General features: G+C 18.1%; 4 protein-coding genes across 4 annotated transcripts, besides 20 other annotated features; 1 reads left to right on the forward strand and 3 right to left on the reverse strand. All coding sequences in view use genetic code 6, as the record gives it.

The window, feature by feature from the left end:
* Positions 1-307: 307 nt before the first annotated feature.
* On the reverse strand, positions 308-2,706 carry IMG5_099940 (hypothetical protein; the record flags this gene model as incomplete). Its single annotated transcript, XM_004035352.1, has 8 exons — positions 308-351; positions 399-471; positions 535-683; positions 739-877; positions 922-1,320; positions 1,367-1,458; positions 1,519-2,048; positions 2,219-2,706. 8 exons carry the CDS (start codon positions 2,704-2,706, stop codon positions 308-310), a joined length of 1,914 nt encoding a protein of 637 aa, XP_004035400.1.
* Positions 2,707-2,895: 189 nt separating this feature from the next.
* IMG5_099950 (hypothetical protein) lies at positions 2,896-4,125 on the reverse strand (the record flags this gene model as incomplete). The annotated part of the gene is made up of 1 exon (XM_004035353.1): positions 2,896-4,125. The coding sequence occupies one exon, from the start codon at positions 4,123-4,125 to the stop codon at positions 2,896-2,898; it is 1,230 nt and encodes a 409-aa protein (XP_004035401.1).
* A 15-nt stretch (positions 4,126-4,140) lies between these two features.
* Positions 4,141-4,174: a microsatellite.
* Positions 4,175-4,338: 164 nt separating this feature from the next.
* Positions 4,339-4,410: a microsatellite.
* Positions 4,339-4,413: a microsatellite.
* Positions 4,341-4,410: a microsatellite.
* Positions 4,373-4,428: a microsatellite.
* Positions 4,393-4,437: a microsatellite.
* Positions 4,438-4,549: 112 nt separating this feature from the next.
* Positions 4,550-4,627: a microsatellite.
* A 449-nt stretch (positions 4,628-5,076) lies between these two features.
* Positions 5,077-5,109: a microsatellite.
* Positions 5,110-5,839: 730 nt separating this feature from the next.
* Positions 5,840-5,890: a microsatellite.
* Positions 5,891-5,905: 15 nt separating this feature from the next.
* Positions 5,906-5,951: a microsatellite.
* A 584-nt stretch (positions 5,952-6,535) lies between these two features.
* Positions 6,536-6,570: a microsatellite.
* Positions 6,571-7,263: 693 nt separating this feature from the next.
* On the forward strand, positions 7,264-8,953 carry IMG5_099960 (ku70 ku80 beta-barrel domain protein; the record flags this gene model as incomplete). Its single annotated transcript, XM_004035354.1, has 3 exons — positions 7,264-7,587; positions 7,654-8,174; positions 8,444-8,953. 3 exons carry the CDS (start codon positions 7,264-7,266, stop codon positions 8,505-8,507), a joined length of 909 nt encoding a protein of 302 aa, XP_004035402.1. The 3' UTR covers positions 8,508-8,953.
* Positions 8,859-8,889: a microsatellite.
* Positions 8,954-10,064: 1,111 nt separating the features above from the next.
* Positions 10,065-10,113: a microsatellite.
* Positions 10,096-10,196: a microsatellite.
* Positions 10,151-10,255: a microsatellite.
* Positions 10,245-10,313: a microsatellite.
* Positions 10,245-10,336: a microsatellite.
* Positions 10,274-10,336: a microsatellite.
* Positions 10,275-10,350: a microsatellite.
* A 2,131-nt stretch (positions 10,351-12,481) lies between these two features.
* Positions 12,482-13,774, reverse strand: IMG5_099970 (protein kinase domain protein; the record flags this gene model as incomplete). The annotated part of the gene is made up of 3 exons (XM_004035355.1): positions 12,482-12,985; positions 13,122-13,217; positions 13,281-13,774. Coding segments are annotated over 3 exons (1,092 nt in total), but the record flags the coding sequence as incomplete, so codon positions are not given.
* Positions 13,008-13,090: a microsatellite.
* Positions 13,775-14,672: the final 898 nt, after the last annotated feature.

Below are 14,672 nucleotides of genomic sequence, written 5' to 3' on the forward strand. Positions count from 1 at the left end.
TATAAATAAAATTAAAAATAATTATATATTTATTTAAAAATAGTTATATAAAAATATAACATAATTTATATATTTATAATTATTAATTTTTTTTAAAAATTAATTATCGAAAAAAATAAATTTTTTTTGATATATATCATATAAATATATATATATAAATATATATTAAGTTTTATTATTATAATTTTATTTATAATTTAATAAATTTTTACTTTAATTATAATGATTTATTTTCTAATTTATATAAATAAAAAATATATATATTTTTATATAAATTTAATCATATTATTTCTTTTTTTTACTTTGTTCATACACTACTGTTATAAATATTTACATATCCATCAGCACCACCTATTTTAAATTAAAATAATTAACAAATTTAAAAATATAAAAATTACATGAAGCAATATAATTATAATTTTAGTTAATAATGATACTATGGACTGCTTCATCATATTTATTTTAATGAGCCTAATTTTGAAAAAAAAAGTTTATAAAAATAAATGATAATAAATATAAAATAATAATATATACTTTTATTTCACTAACACATTTATATTATCTTAAATCCCAAGTTTTAATAAATCCATCATGTCCTGTAGAACTAACATAATTTTTATCTTAATGAAAAGCAAGGGAAGTAACAGCATCATTATGAGCTTAAATATGATTAATAGGCATTTCTGTAAAAAAAAAAATATATATAAATATATATATATAAAAAAAAAATATAAATACTTTAATTTATATCGAAAAATCTAATATATTTATCTTCATGAGCTGAAAGTAAAATTTTCATATTTGGATGGGCAATAAATCTAAATATTTAATCATCTTTAAAATCAGAATTATATCTAAGTACGTTTACACCTTTACCCTTTATTTATTTATTATATAATATATATATATATATATTTTTACAGTCTCTTTATCAAAAATAGTTATATTGTTAAAAGTTAAATATGAAACAGCTAATAAATTCAAATTTGTATAAATCCATGAAGCAGAAGTAGGTATTCCATATTTATTATCTTATTTATATACATATGTTTATCGACAATTTCCAACGTATTCTTTATTAAACTCCTCCATTATTTCCCATAATTTAACTGTTCCATCTGCACTTACTACTAAAATTTATTTCTTTTATTTTTTTTTATATTAAATTTTTCTATTTTTTACCTCAAAAGGATGTCCTAATATTTACCATATGGGCTCTTCGTTTGAACTCCAAGAACCTACACAATAATTTTTGTTTTCTGTAGGACCATATGTATCTACGTCTTCACTTTAAGGAATATCCCATACTTTTATTATACCCTTTTTATTTCATTGCTAATATTATATAAGCGTATATATATTTTACTTCAGATCCTGAGGTAAATACTATTTAACTTTATTTCTCAGAACATATTTCTTAGGATAATCCTGATATTGCATATAAATGTCCTGTATGCTCTTTTTATTTTATTTTTTTCTTAAAAAAAAAAAAATAGATTTAATTTAAATAATATACACCTCTTAGTGTATAAAAGGGTTCTAAATGAGTTTCTTCATTTGAACTCTAAAATTATCGAGTATCCCATAATTTAACCATACAATCTTCTGAAACTGTTACTAATGTATTATTTTTTGTGAAATAGCAATCTCTAACTCCATCAAAATGACTTCTCAATTAACTTTATAAATAATAAAATAAATATTAATTATTTTCAACTAATAAAAATAAAAAAATACCATCTATATAAAAGTATATTTGATTTACTTTTTTAATAATTCTTTTATTGTTAAAAATAGTTAAATAAAATAAAATAATAAATTTTATTTTATTATTTTTTAAAAAATATACTTCTATATTCTCGTCATATTTTTCTAAACTTTTGTTTATAATTTTCGAATTATTGATTTGCTATTTTTATGTATTGTTGTTTTTTTAAGTTTCATTATTTTTATTTTAATTCGTAATACTTTTGTTGAATTCTACAAAAGAATTGTCTAAATTGCTTCCATTATTATTATTATTATTAAAATTAGGTATGTCATTTTCTCTATTTTTTGTCGAAAATAAATTTAATATATATTTATTTATATATGAAGAAGAAAAAAAAAAACTTCAATAATGTATTTGAATTTTTATATTAAAATTCCAATTCTTATTAAAGTAATTCTAAATTATTTTTATTTGCATCATTTTCTTATTCAAAAATATCATCAATACCTATATCTTATAAAATTCTTTAAATAATTATAAATTATTAAATATTTTCTTTTCTTTTATATTATATATATTAACTTTAATAATAAAGGTCTATGTGATTTTGCTTTTCTTTAAGGTATTTAAGGAATATTAAGGTTATTTTATATCAACTACATATTATTTTCATCTTACATAGCAGACTTTATAATATCTTAGGGTATATTTTATCCTTATAAAAGTTTTGAATATCGAATACGTTCTTATCTTAATGCAAATTCTAGCATTTTAATTCTTTTTAATAAATCTTTATTAATATTTTCTTATGCTTTTAATTCACCTTCTAATTGACTTATTTTTTCTAAATTTTATTGCTTCTCCAATGTTTATTCAGTTTCTTTATAGTTCATTTCCTTATATTAATCTTGTAAAAACTTCAGGACTCCTAACCAATTATAAGAAGTGGTTTATGGAACATTTATTTATTATGAATCTTCAAAACTTTATGACATACTTAATTTTTATTCGGAAAATAATAATTTTTTTTTTTTAAAAAAAAAAAAAAAATAGAAATTTAAATTTTATATTAATTTTTTATTTTAAAAAAAAAAAAATTAAAAAACAAAATTTTTTTTTTTTTTCAAAAAAATTAAATAAAAATATATTAATTAATTAATACATTTAATAAAAAAATAAATATATCATTTAGTTTTAAAAGCAGAAATACCAGTCAACTCTCTTCCGGCAACCAAAGCATTAATATCATATGTTCCTTCATAAGTATACAAAGCTTCAGTATCAACTAAAGCTTTCATCACATAATTATCAAAAATAATCCCATTTCCACCAAAAATTTCTCTCCCTAATCTGGTTATTTCCCTCGTTCTTTCTGTCGCAAAGGCTTTTCCTAAAGCAACTTGTCCTATAGTGATATTTCCTTAATCGTATAATACTGATAGTCTCCAACATAGGAATAATATGGCCTGTACATTGCTCATTATTCTTTGTATTTTCTCCTATTAGATTTAAAAGGAGGAAATCTTCACACCGAATTGTTTCCTTTCGTTCATGTATTTTATTGTGTGGTCGTAGACTCCCATTGCGACTCCGAAGGTAATCCAACAAACTATTAATCTGGAATGAAGGAGAATTTTAGATGTTCCTTTTTGGAAATCAGTGGCTTTAGGGAGGAAATTTTCCTCTGGAATATGCACATTATTGAACTATATTTAGCAGTTCTAGACCATTCTGAGTGCTAGTTTGTTCTTTATGACGACTGAATTGACACCAGGACTCTTTAAATCCACTATGAAACCTTAGACCTTATTATTTTCAACGTTTCGGGCCCATACAATCATTATATCCTTATTTCCATTTCCAATCCATCTTTTATTGCCGTTTAATATCCAGCCTTTTCCGCTTGGGTCTCTTTTTACGCTTGTTTAAAGGGAAGAGGCGTCAGAACCGACTTTTTCTTCAGTTAAACCCCATCCTCCTACCAGTTCTAGGTCTCTTAATTTTGGAAGGTATTTGTTTTTTTATTCCTCACTACCTAAAATTTCGATTGTGGACATCAGTAAAGAACTCTAAACCGCTGAAAACGTTGCCAAACTAGCATCTACTCTTGAAATTTCGGCAAATAAAATTCCCTAAGATAAAATACTGGAAGATAGTCCATATGGGGCATTTAATAAATGATTAAATAGACCAAATTGGCGAAATTTTGGAAGAACGAAGTCGGGAAATTGGGCTTTTTCAATATATTCGTTTATATAGGGAGCTATTTCTTTATGAAGAAATTCACGAAAGGCCTTTCTTGTTGTATTTTATTCAGATGTTAATAATGAAGGGAAGTCAAAATAGTCTATTGATGATTCGACGATAGGAAATTATGTTATTTGATTTTTGTAATTATTTAATCTATCAGACATTTTTTTTTTTTCCGCTTTTTTATTTTAATTTTTTTTATCTTTATATTTTAATTATATGTTATTAATATGCTTTGTTTTGTTTTTAATTGATATAATTTTTTGTAAATATGAAATAAATTTGGTTGATTTATTTGTTTCTTAAATGAAAATAATAGTTTTTTATATTTGTTTTTTTTTAGAAAATAAATTAGTGATTGATAAACACACTTTAAGTGTATATAATAATATTAAAAATTTTGTTATAATAATAATAATTAAAAAATATGTATATATAAATATTAAAAATATTAAATTTAAAAATTATTTAAATATGTTGCATTTATTTATAATAATAAGATTATAATTTTTTTTTTATTCCTTTTTTCTAAACATATTTGTTTTAATTTTATTTTTTTATAAATATATTAATATCTTTTTCTTTTTATAATTATTATAAGATATTTAAATTATTTGTTTCTAAAGTTAATTATTATAAGATATCTAAATTATTTTTTTCTAAAGTAAGAAAAATTATTAAAACTTAAAAACTATATTTAAATTAAGTAATTTTATTACTTAATTTTAAAGAATAAATTACTATAGTTAAATTATTTAGAATAAAAATACATTATTATTATTTTTAAGTTATTTTAAACAAATTAAATTAGTACTATAAGTAAAATAAATATATAAAATTATTATATACTTTAATATTTTATATTACAAAAATAATTTATTAAATTCCTATTTAATATATAACCTAAATTAAAAATTATAAATACATATAATTATTTTCTTTATATTTAATATATAATTAATAATTTAAAATGTTTTATATTTTAATTTATATAATTATTTTTAGAAAACAATTTATATATATCATTTTATCATGTTTTATTTTAAAAATCTATTAAGAATAAAAAAATACTATAATTTTTTTTTTTAAATATCTAATAAAATTAATAAATAATAAATAAATTTTTTATAATAATATTTTATAATAAAAAAAAAAAAATTTTTATTTTTTATATAAAAAGTGATATATATATATATATATATAATAAAAAAAAATTGTAAATTATATACTTATTAAATTACATTAATTATCTTTAAATAATTTGAAAATTAATAAAATACCAATATTAATTATACTGAAAACTATTTTTTACTTATACTTAATTGACTAAAAGTATTATTTGAAATCCTAGTCTTACTAGTGCAATAGCTTCATATGTTGCAAATGCAGTTTAGATGGAATCAATACAGTTATATTAATTAGGGAGACTTCTTACGTATTTATCCCGTTAATATAGTTTATATTATGCCTAATATATCTAAATAAGAAATAAGCAAAAAATCGTTATAATAATTTAGGTACTTTTTAGGCTAGAACTATTTTTTTATTATATATTTTTAAAAAAATAAAAATTTTATAATAAAATTTATGCATCTGAATCTGTAGTAATTATAGATATTTAAATTTATGCAAATACATGATATGACTTGGTATATTTTTAGATATAGACCTAAATATTAGATATTGTGAAATTGTTTTATGGTATTAATAAACTTACTTAGTACGCTATCTCATTATAATTAAATTGGAGAATAGGGAGGAGGGGATCTATTATTAAAAAAAGTTTCGAAGAAAAACAATATCTATATGAATTATGTTAGTTTTGTAATATTACTTTAATTTATATATTTAATAGATTTCTTTTTTTTTTTTTTTTAATAAAATTAATTTTATATATTCTAAAATATTATTTTATTTATTAAAAATTAAGTTATATTTATTATTTAATTTCATTTATATATAAAAATAATTTTAATTAATAAAAAAATAAGATATTTTGTTTTGGACAAAAAGAAATGAACAATAATAAATAAATGTAAGAAAACAACCTTATATTTTAAAAAATTGCTCAATTAAAAATGTAATTTAAAGAATTACCTTCTTTAGTTTAATAAATAGAGGCTTAAAAAAGACATGAAAATAAAGAAAAATGCTTTAAATAAAACACCAAAAATGCTAAATTATATGCTTAATGTGTTTTAAATTTAAATTAGAATTATTTTTCATATGGAAGTTCAAATGAAATATAGAATTAACAAAATATTTTTAGAGTTAACTTTTTTTAAAATTTAATGGAATAATGTTTTTAAAATTAAAATGTTAAAGTTTTAAATGAATGTTCTTAAAGATTAAATTAAATTTATTTAAAAATTATTGAATCTGTTTAATGATTTTTTTGTTTGTTTTTTTTTTTTAAAAAAAAATATATTATTTCTAGTTAGTTATTCTAAATTATATTTATTTATTTATTTTTTAAACAAAAAATTAGAAATATTTATTTATTTTCGTTGTATATTTTTGGAATTACTACTTATAAATATTTATATGTTTCTTGCTTTTCATTTTTAAAATATAACTTATTTGTATTTTTTTACTTATATTTATTTTTTATTGAATTAAATTGTAATACTTTAGTTTAAATTATAAAAATTCAACTTTATGTAGAAATTACTAATAAATTATTTCTTTTTTTTTAAAGTATAGAGTATTTTTATATAATAAATACAAATTATAAATATATAATTAATATTTGATTTCTTAAATTAAAAAAAAATAAAAGTTATTATTTGTATGTATATTTAAATAAAAAATAAAAGTAAATCATTAAAAAAAAAAAAAAAACTTATTAAAATAAAATAAAAAGAGGAAATATATAAAATCTAAATAATATTTTTTTTGTTATATAAAAATATTTAAATATAATAAAATTTTATTATATTGTTTTACATTTAAGAAAATTTATCAAGCTCAAAATTTAATAAATCATATAAAAAAAACAAGAAAATAATACTAATAATTTCTTACTAAATAAAAATTCTATAATAATAACCCGCTTAAAAAAATAAATAAAAAAATTAAAATAAAATAAAAATTTATAAAAATAATAATAATATCAATTAAAAATATAAATAATAATTTATTATTTTAACAAATACAAAATGTCAAATAAAGAAGCCATATTTTTAGTTCTTGACATGGGATATTCAATGTTTAAAGAACTCTCTACAAGAAAAAATTAAACTGAATCATAAAAAAGATCTTAAATAGCAATTTAATGCATAAAACTTCTATTACAATAAAAAATGTTCAATTTTAAATAACATGAAGTCGGTTTAATTCTTTTTGGTTTAGATTAAAGTTTATAATAAGGAAATACCATGTATATAAGATAAATGGGAAAACCCGATATGGATTTTTTAAAAAACGTAATGGAACTAGAAAGTTATTCAGAAAATAAATCTGAAGGTGGAGATATATTTGATGCCTTGGAACAATCATTAATTACAATCGACGAATATGTAAAGAAGAAAAAATATGAGAAAAAAATATATGTTTTTACTGCTGGATGTGGAAAAACAGATTACAATAGTTAATAATTAGAAGACTTAGTTAGTAAAATTTAATAAGTAAATACACACACACATATATATATATAACATACATAAATATACATGTATTTAAAATTAAAAAAGGTAAATGCAAAAATTAATATTATAGCATTTGATTTTTTGAAAAAATATAACCCAGAAAATGAGGATTTAGACTTAGAATTGACAAAACTAAATGAAGATGACGATACATAAACTAAAGTACAAAATTTAAACCAAAAATTGCTTTTAGCAATTAAAAGAGAAATACCTTCTCAAGTATAGTTTTACCCATCTTCTATTGCCCTTTTAATTTAGAAATAATTCCGTTCGAAAGGTTATGCTCCTAGAGTTAAATATAGAGGCACCTTCGAAATTTCAAACTTTTTAAAATTCGATATTTAGATGTATACGAAAACTTCAGAAGATAAACTTCCTGGTTTGAAGTAATATTCATAGACTGTAGAATTTGATAAAAATGAAAAATCAGGCCTGATAGAAAAAGAAGTTCTTAGGTATGTATAAGAAGACCCTAATATGTAGCCTGTAGATAAGGAAAATGTAGGAAAGGCTTATCATTATGGGAAATAATTAGTACCTTTGTCGAATATTATGGAATAGGAAATGTAACTTTAAACAGAAAAAGAAATAAAGCTTTTAGGTTTTGTGGAAAGCAAACAAATACCCAGACAGGCTTTCATGTCTAGTGTCGATTTGATAAAATGCTTAGAATAAAATGAGAAGTCAAAAAAAGGGTTAGCCGCATTAATTAAGGCGATGAAAATATAAGGAAAATATGCGTTAATAAGATATGTTTAAAGAAAAAATGGAAATCCGAAACTTTGTGTACTTATTCCTTAAGTAGGGGAAAATTATGAATGTTTTTTTATGGTAGAATTACCAACAGGGGAAAGCGTGAGGGATTTTCAGTTTAATTCTTTGAAAGAAAGTACTGTTGAACAATAAGAGGTGGTTTCTGAGTTGATTGAGAAGATGGATTTGTGTAAAAATGATTAAGAAGAGATCTTAGATATAAGAAATATATATAATCCAACTAAATAGTATTTCTATTAGTGTGTTTTTCATAGAGTTTTTGATCCAGAAGGGGAGTTGCCGGTTATGGATGAGAATATAAAGGAATATATGAGTCCAGAAGTGGAATTAGAGGAGGATATTTTAAAGAAAATTAAGGATAGTTTTAAACTAGAGATCTTGAAAAAAAAGAAAGAAGGGGAATAATTTCAGGAAGATGAAAATGGGAAGAAAGTTTTCTGGAAAGACCTTTTAGAAGGAGAAAAAAACTAAAAAATAGAAGATATTTAAGAAAATATTTAAGAAAATGAAGAAATTTTGGTTTAGAAAAAGTTCACATTTGATGATGGAAATGATTATGTGAAAAAAATATCGACAGTAAATCCTATTGATGACTTTAAATAAATGATTACGAATAAAAAAGTGGATTTAGTAAAGTCAGCGATTGAATAAATGAGTGAAATTATATTCTCATTTATTTAAAACAGTATTAAGGGAAGTTATTATGAAAAATCTTTTGAGTGTATTAAAGTCTTTAGATAAGGGTGCATTTAGGAAGATGAAGCAGGAGCTTTTAATTAGTTTTTGGTTGATTTGAAAAAAAAAGTAGTCTATTCTTAATAATAATAATTCTGGAAAATGATTATTCATTAGGGAATTACACTTATTTCGTAAAATGAAAATAGAACATCTTAAGTTAGTAGCAAAGAGGCTAGTTAAGTAATTTTTTTTTTTTTTTTTTTGGTTTATATTATATTTTAGTTCCTTTAAGAAGAATTTGATTAAGTTCTTAATATTGAAGATTTCAAATAAGTTAAATAAGAAGATGATATTATGGATGAACTAGATTGAATTTAATTAAAAACATTACATATATAAATACAAATATCAATTTTTTATTAAATATAATATTTTTTTTTATATTGTATTAAATATACTAATTATATTATTTATTAATGATAGAACCTCAAAAAAATTGCTTTTTTAAATTAATAATTTATGTATTTATGAAATAAATATAATTTAAAATACATTTATTATAATTAAAAATTATAAATAAGTGAATATAGATAACTTATTATAAAAATTAAAGATATTCATATTTGTAAATAAAAAAAATTATGTAGATTCTTTTTAAAATAAATAAACAAATATTTTACAGATATTCAATAAGTTATGATATATATCAAAAACATATATAAAAAATTTTAATTAATAATATATATAAGATAATTAAATATAATTTTAATTGTAAAAAGAAAATATTTTAAAAATATTAACATTTAATAATAAGATTTAAATTAAAAATATTTTAATTAATTAATTCATTTAAAAAACGAATATATATATCTATAAATAATAAAAATAAAATATAATAATAAAATATTTATAAATAATAAGTATAAAATTTCTTTATATATATATAGTTAAATATTTTATATTAAAAATATTAATTATTATAAATAGTAATGTTAATATATATAAATATATATAAATAATAAGAATATAATGAAAATAAAAGAATTAATAAATTTAATATATAAATTAAAAGATATAAAAAAATTAGATTAAAATATTAATATAAAAAAAAATATAATAGAAATAATTTAATATTATAAAAAGTAAAAAAAAAAATATCAATATAACAAAAATTAAAAAACAAAATATATATATATATAAATATATATATATAATATATATATTTATATATTTATATATTTATATATTTATATTTTATATCTTTATTTATATTTATTACAATTTATTTATTTTTTATGTAAAAATATATAAAATATATTTTTATAATTTTAGTTTAACTACTTATTTTTATAAAATATTAATATATATAAATAATGTCATAACATAGAATATTTATATATTTTAAAATAAAAAAATTTTAAGAAAAAATTATAATACTTTTTTTTGTTAAATATTATTTTAAAATATGTATTATTTAATAATTTAATAAAAGAAATATATAAAATATGCAAAAAATAAATTAATTAAATTAATTATTTTAATTATTTTACAATAGTTCTTATATTATTAATTTTACTTTATTTATTATTATTCAAAAACTCCATTTTTAAATATAATTTTTTTGTTAATAATAGTCTCAGAGACCATACATTTGGCAAATCAATTAAAATCCATTTTAAATTATTTATTATTTTAATTACTTTACATGAAATTCCAGATTAAATCTAGAATATTCTATAAATTATAATATTTTTCTACAAAAGGCTAACATAAGTATATAGTAAATATTTTTAATAATTTTTGTGAAACAAATATATTAAATAATTCCATTATATTTTTGAATAACTAGAAATAATTTTTATTATACAAAAAATTTAAAGATTAAAAATATGTCCATAAATAAGTTTTCAATTAATTTTGTGGATAAAAATTAACTTAATTGGTAAAAATATTCTATTTTTTCTAATATTGCATATTTTTATGGGATTTTTAATCCAATATAATAATTATGTATAAATCTTATTATATGAAACAGTGAATATTTAAATTAAAATATGTTTAACATTAATATAATATAAAATATTTTTTTATAAATATATATATAATTTAGTATTATTAAAGCTGTCATTGAAACTTAAATAATACATACTATTATTAATATTAAGTATATGTCTATAATTTTTTTTTTTTTAATTATAATTATGTTTATAATATTAGATATTTTATAAAAAAATATTTTTTTATTTGTATTATATATATTTAATATTTTTTAAATATTCTAGATTTTTCTCTAAAATATGTATAAATAAATAAATTACATATAAACAAATATATATATATATATATATTTATAAAATATTTTTTTAAAATAAATTAAATTTATATTATTAATATATAGTTTATTTTATTTTTAAAAATATTATATATATGTATTTTTAATTATTATTATTCTTTAATTTAAATATATTTTTCTCAATATATATAATTTCGTTATAAAAACTAATTTTTTAAAGTATTTATATTTTATTAATGATAATTATTTGTATTTTTTGAATTTTATTTTATGAAATTATTATATTAGAAATATTATTATTATTAATTATTATATCTTTTATTTTTATTAACACTTACTGATATTTTTATATTTTAATTTTTTTTTTGACTATTTTTTCTAGAATTTGTTTAGTTAAAAGATTAATTTAAACTGCTTTATTTGATTATTGAATTATTAAAAATTTAATTTAATTTATTGCTTTTATTATTATTATTTTTGTTTAAGTATATATAATAAATATTATTATAAGCATTATCCACTGGATCAGTTGATTTTCCCCTCAAATTGGTTGATTTTTTAGTTTTATTATTAATTTTAAGTCTTTTTTTATATATTTAAATATATAATAAATAAAAAAAATCACATTTAAGGCGAAACATTGTTTGAATAACCTGACTACTTTTTTTTTGGAACTTTATTTTATTCTTAATATATTTTATTTTCTACTAATAAGGTATTCTATTTTTTGCTATTATTTTTTGTTTAAGAGTATTTTTTTTATACAAAAGAATTATTTAAGGAAGAATTGTTTACTAAAGAATAATCATAAATGATGTTTTTGGTGAAGTTTATATTATTTTTATATTTTTCTAATAAACTGTATTCTTATTTATTACTTAAAGGTTATGTATTTTCTAAATTAAAATTAACTGTATTTGTTTAAATGGAATTTCTCTTACTATTTTTATAATTGATAAATTTTGTATTATTATTATTATTTGATTTTTCGCCTATAATAGAATTATTATTCGATTTATCTTTTTTTTTTTAATAATTATTAATTTATAAAAAAAAAATTACAATTTAAAGATTAATTTAATTATTAAGAATTTAATAAAAATTATTAATTATTTTTTTAAACTGAATTCATGACAGAGTTCCGAAAACTACTTTTATTTTCTTTATTTTCATAATTCGATACACCTTTTTTTTTGGAGTCCTCGAAGGTCTTTTATTTGGTAAAATAATATTTGGATCAAATTCATCTGATGTGATATCTGCAATCGATTTCCCACCATTTTGTATATGTTTTTTTAATAATAAATAGTAACTTGTAGTTATATGGTTATGTTTATTAGCATCTATACATTTTTAGGCATAATCTAGATTAAAATTAAACTTTTCAAGTTACTAGATAATTTATGGATCTATAGGTATTTTATTATATCCAATTATAATTCCTTCAGAGATTTTATTATATTTATAATTTGAGCACCATGGATGATCTCTTATATTTTATACATTATAACGTTTTTCAGGATCAGTATTAAGGATTTTTTTTAATAAATCTCGTGCTTCATTTGATACAAACTTTGGAATATTGAAATTTCCTGCTAAAATTTTCTTATATAATTCAGAAGTATTAGGATCCTAATAAAAAAAAAAAAAATTGTATAAATATATATATATATATTTATATATAAATATATATATATATATATAAAATTATATTTAATAATATATATATATATATATTTTTTTTATATGAAGAATGATTTAAATTTACTTCAAAAGGTAAATATCCACAAATTAATGCATATAAAATAACTCCACAACTCCATATATCAACTCCTAGTCCATTATATTTTTTCCCTGAAATCATCTATATTATATATATTTGTGTTAGTTTTTTATTTTAAAAAAAAATTAATATAATTTAAAATACTTCAGGTGCTGCATAACAAGGTGATCCGCAAGCTGTTTTTAAAAGCTCGTTTTTCTTATATGTATTTGAGAGTCCGAAATCTACTATTTTTATTGATTTATCGTGATATAAGAGTAGATTTTCTGGCTTTAAATCTCTATGCACTATATTTAATTTATGTATATATTCTATTCCAGATATTATTTATTGAAATATTTTGGATGCTTCAGGTTCTTTTATTCTTGTGTTTTATACTATGTAATCAAATAATTCACCTCCTGAAGCATATTCCATCACTAAAAATAATTGCTTTGGAGTTTCTATTATTTCATATAGTTATATTATATTTGAATGTCTTAGTAATTAGAGTATATGCATTTCTCGGGATACTCTTTCTACATCAGATACGTCTATTATCCGGTCTTTTTGTAATATTTTTATTGCTACTTTTTCGTTTGTTAAAATTTGGGTGGCTAATTTTACTTTTCCAAAAGTTCCTTCTCCTAATGTTTTTTCTTTTTTATTTATTTTTTGATTTAATCTATATTTTATTACCTAATATATAATGGCCTATTTATTTTGTATTTTTTATTTAATCTTTTTAATTTTAATTATTATTGTTTTATATATTATCCATTTATATATGTTTGTATTTGTATTTTTTTTTTTTTTTCTCGTTAATTTTTTTTTTTTTTTTAATATTAAAAAATTCAAATAAGATTATTAAAAAAAAATTAGTTGTTAATTTATACAAATAAAATATATATAAATAAGAAAAATTATATATATATGTTTATATATAAATTTTTTAATAATAAATAATAAGAAAAATTCAATTACAAATTTTGTCATATCTTTACATAATACTTTATTTAATAATAATTCCTTTAAATATTTTCCTCCAAAATCCCAAAAGTTCTTTTTTTAGATTTACCTTCGCCAAATATTTCATTTCTTCTAAATTTTATTAATATAACTACAAAATTTATTCTTCATCTTTTTTAAGTGCAAGTACCCCAAATTTTATAGGATGTGAAAATCCATTTGAATGTTCGAATCCTGTCACAGCTTCTACAAATTAAATATTATATTTTTTCAAAATTTTCGGTAAATTCTACAATTTAATATGTACTGTCCCTTCAGGAGGTTCTCCACAAAAGCTCTATAAATACATAAATATAAAGTATATATATATATATATGTACCTCCCAATTATTAAATTCGTTAAATGGTAAAGTACCATCTTCATTTAATTTATAAGTAAAGGTTTCTGTTTACCATTCTCCATATACGTCAACCATTTTTTTATTACTTAATTTAATTTCTATTTATTTTATTGGCTATTCTCCTACTTTTACCTATCTAAGTTTTCTTCTCCACATTAATTTTGAACCTAAAGCTTAAATATCGGAT

This window comes from Ichthyophthirius multifiliis, assembly GCF_000220395.1.
Source record: "Ichthyophthirius multifiliis unplaced genomic scaffold scaff_1120509250844, whole genome shotgun sequence".
Lineage (NCBI taxonomy): Eukaryota > Ciliophora > Oligohymenophorea > Hymenostomatida > Ichthyophthirius > Ichthyophthirius multifiliis.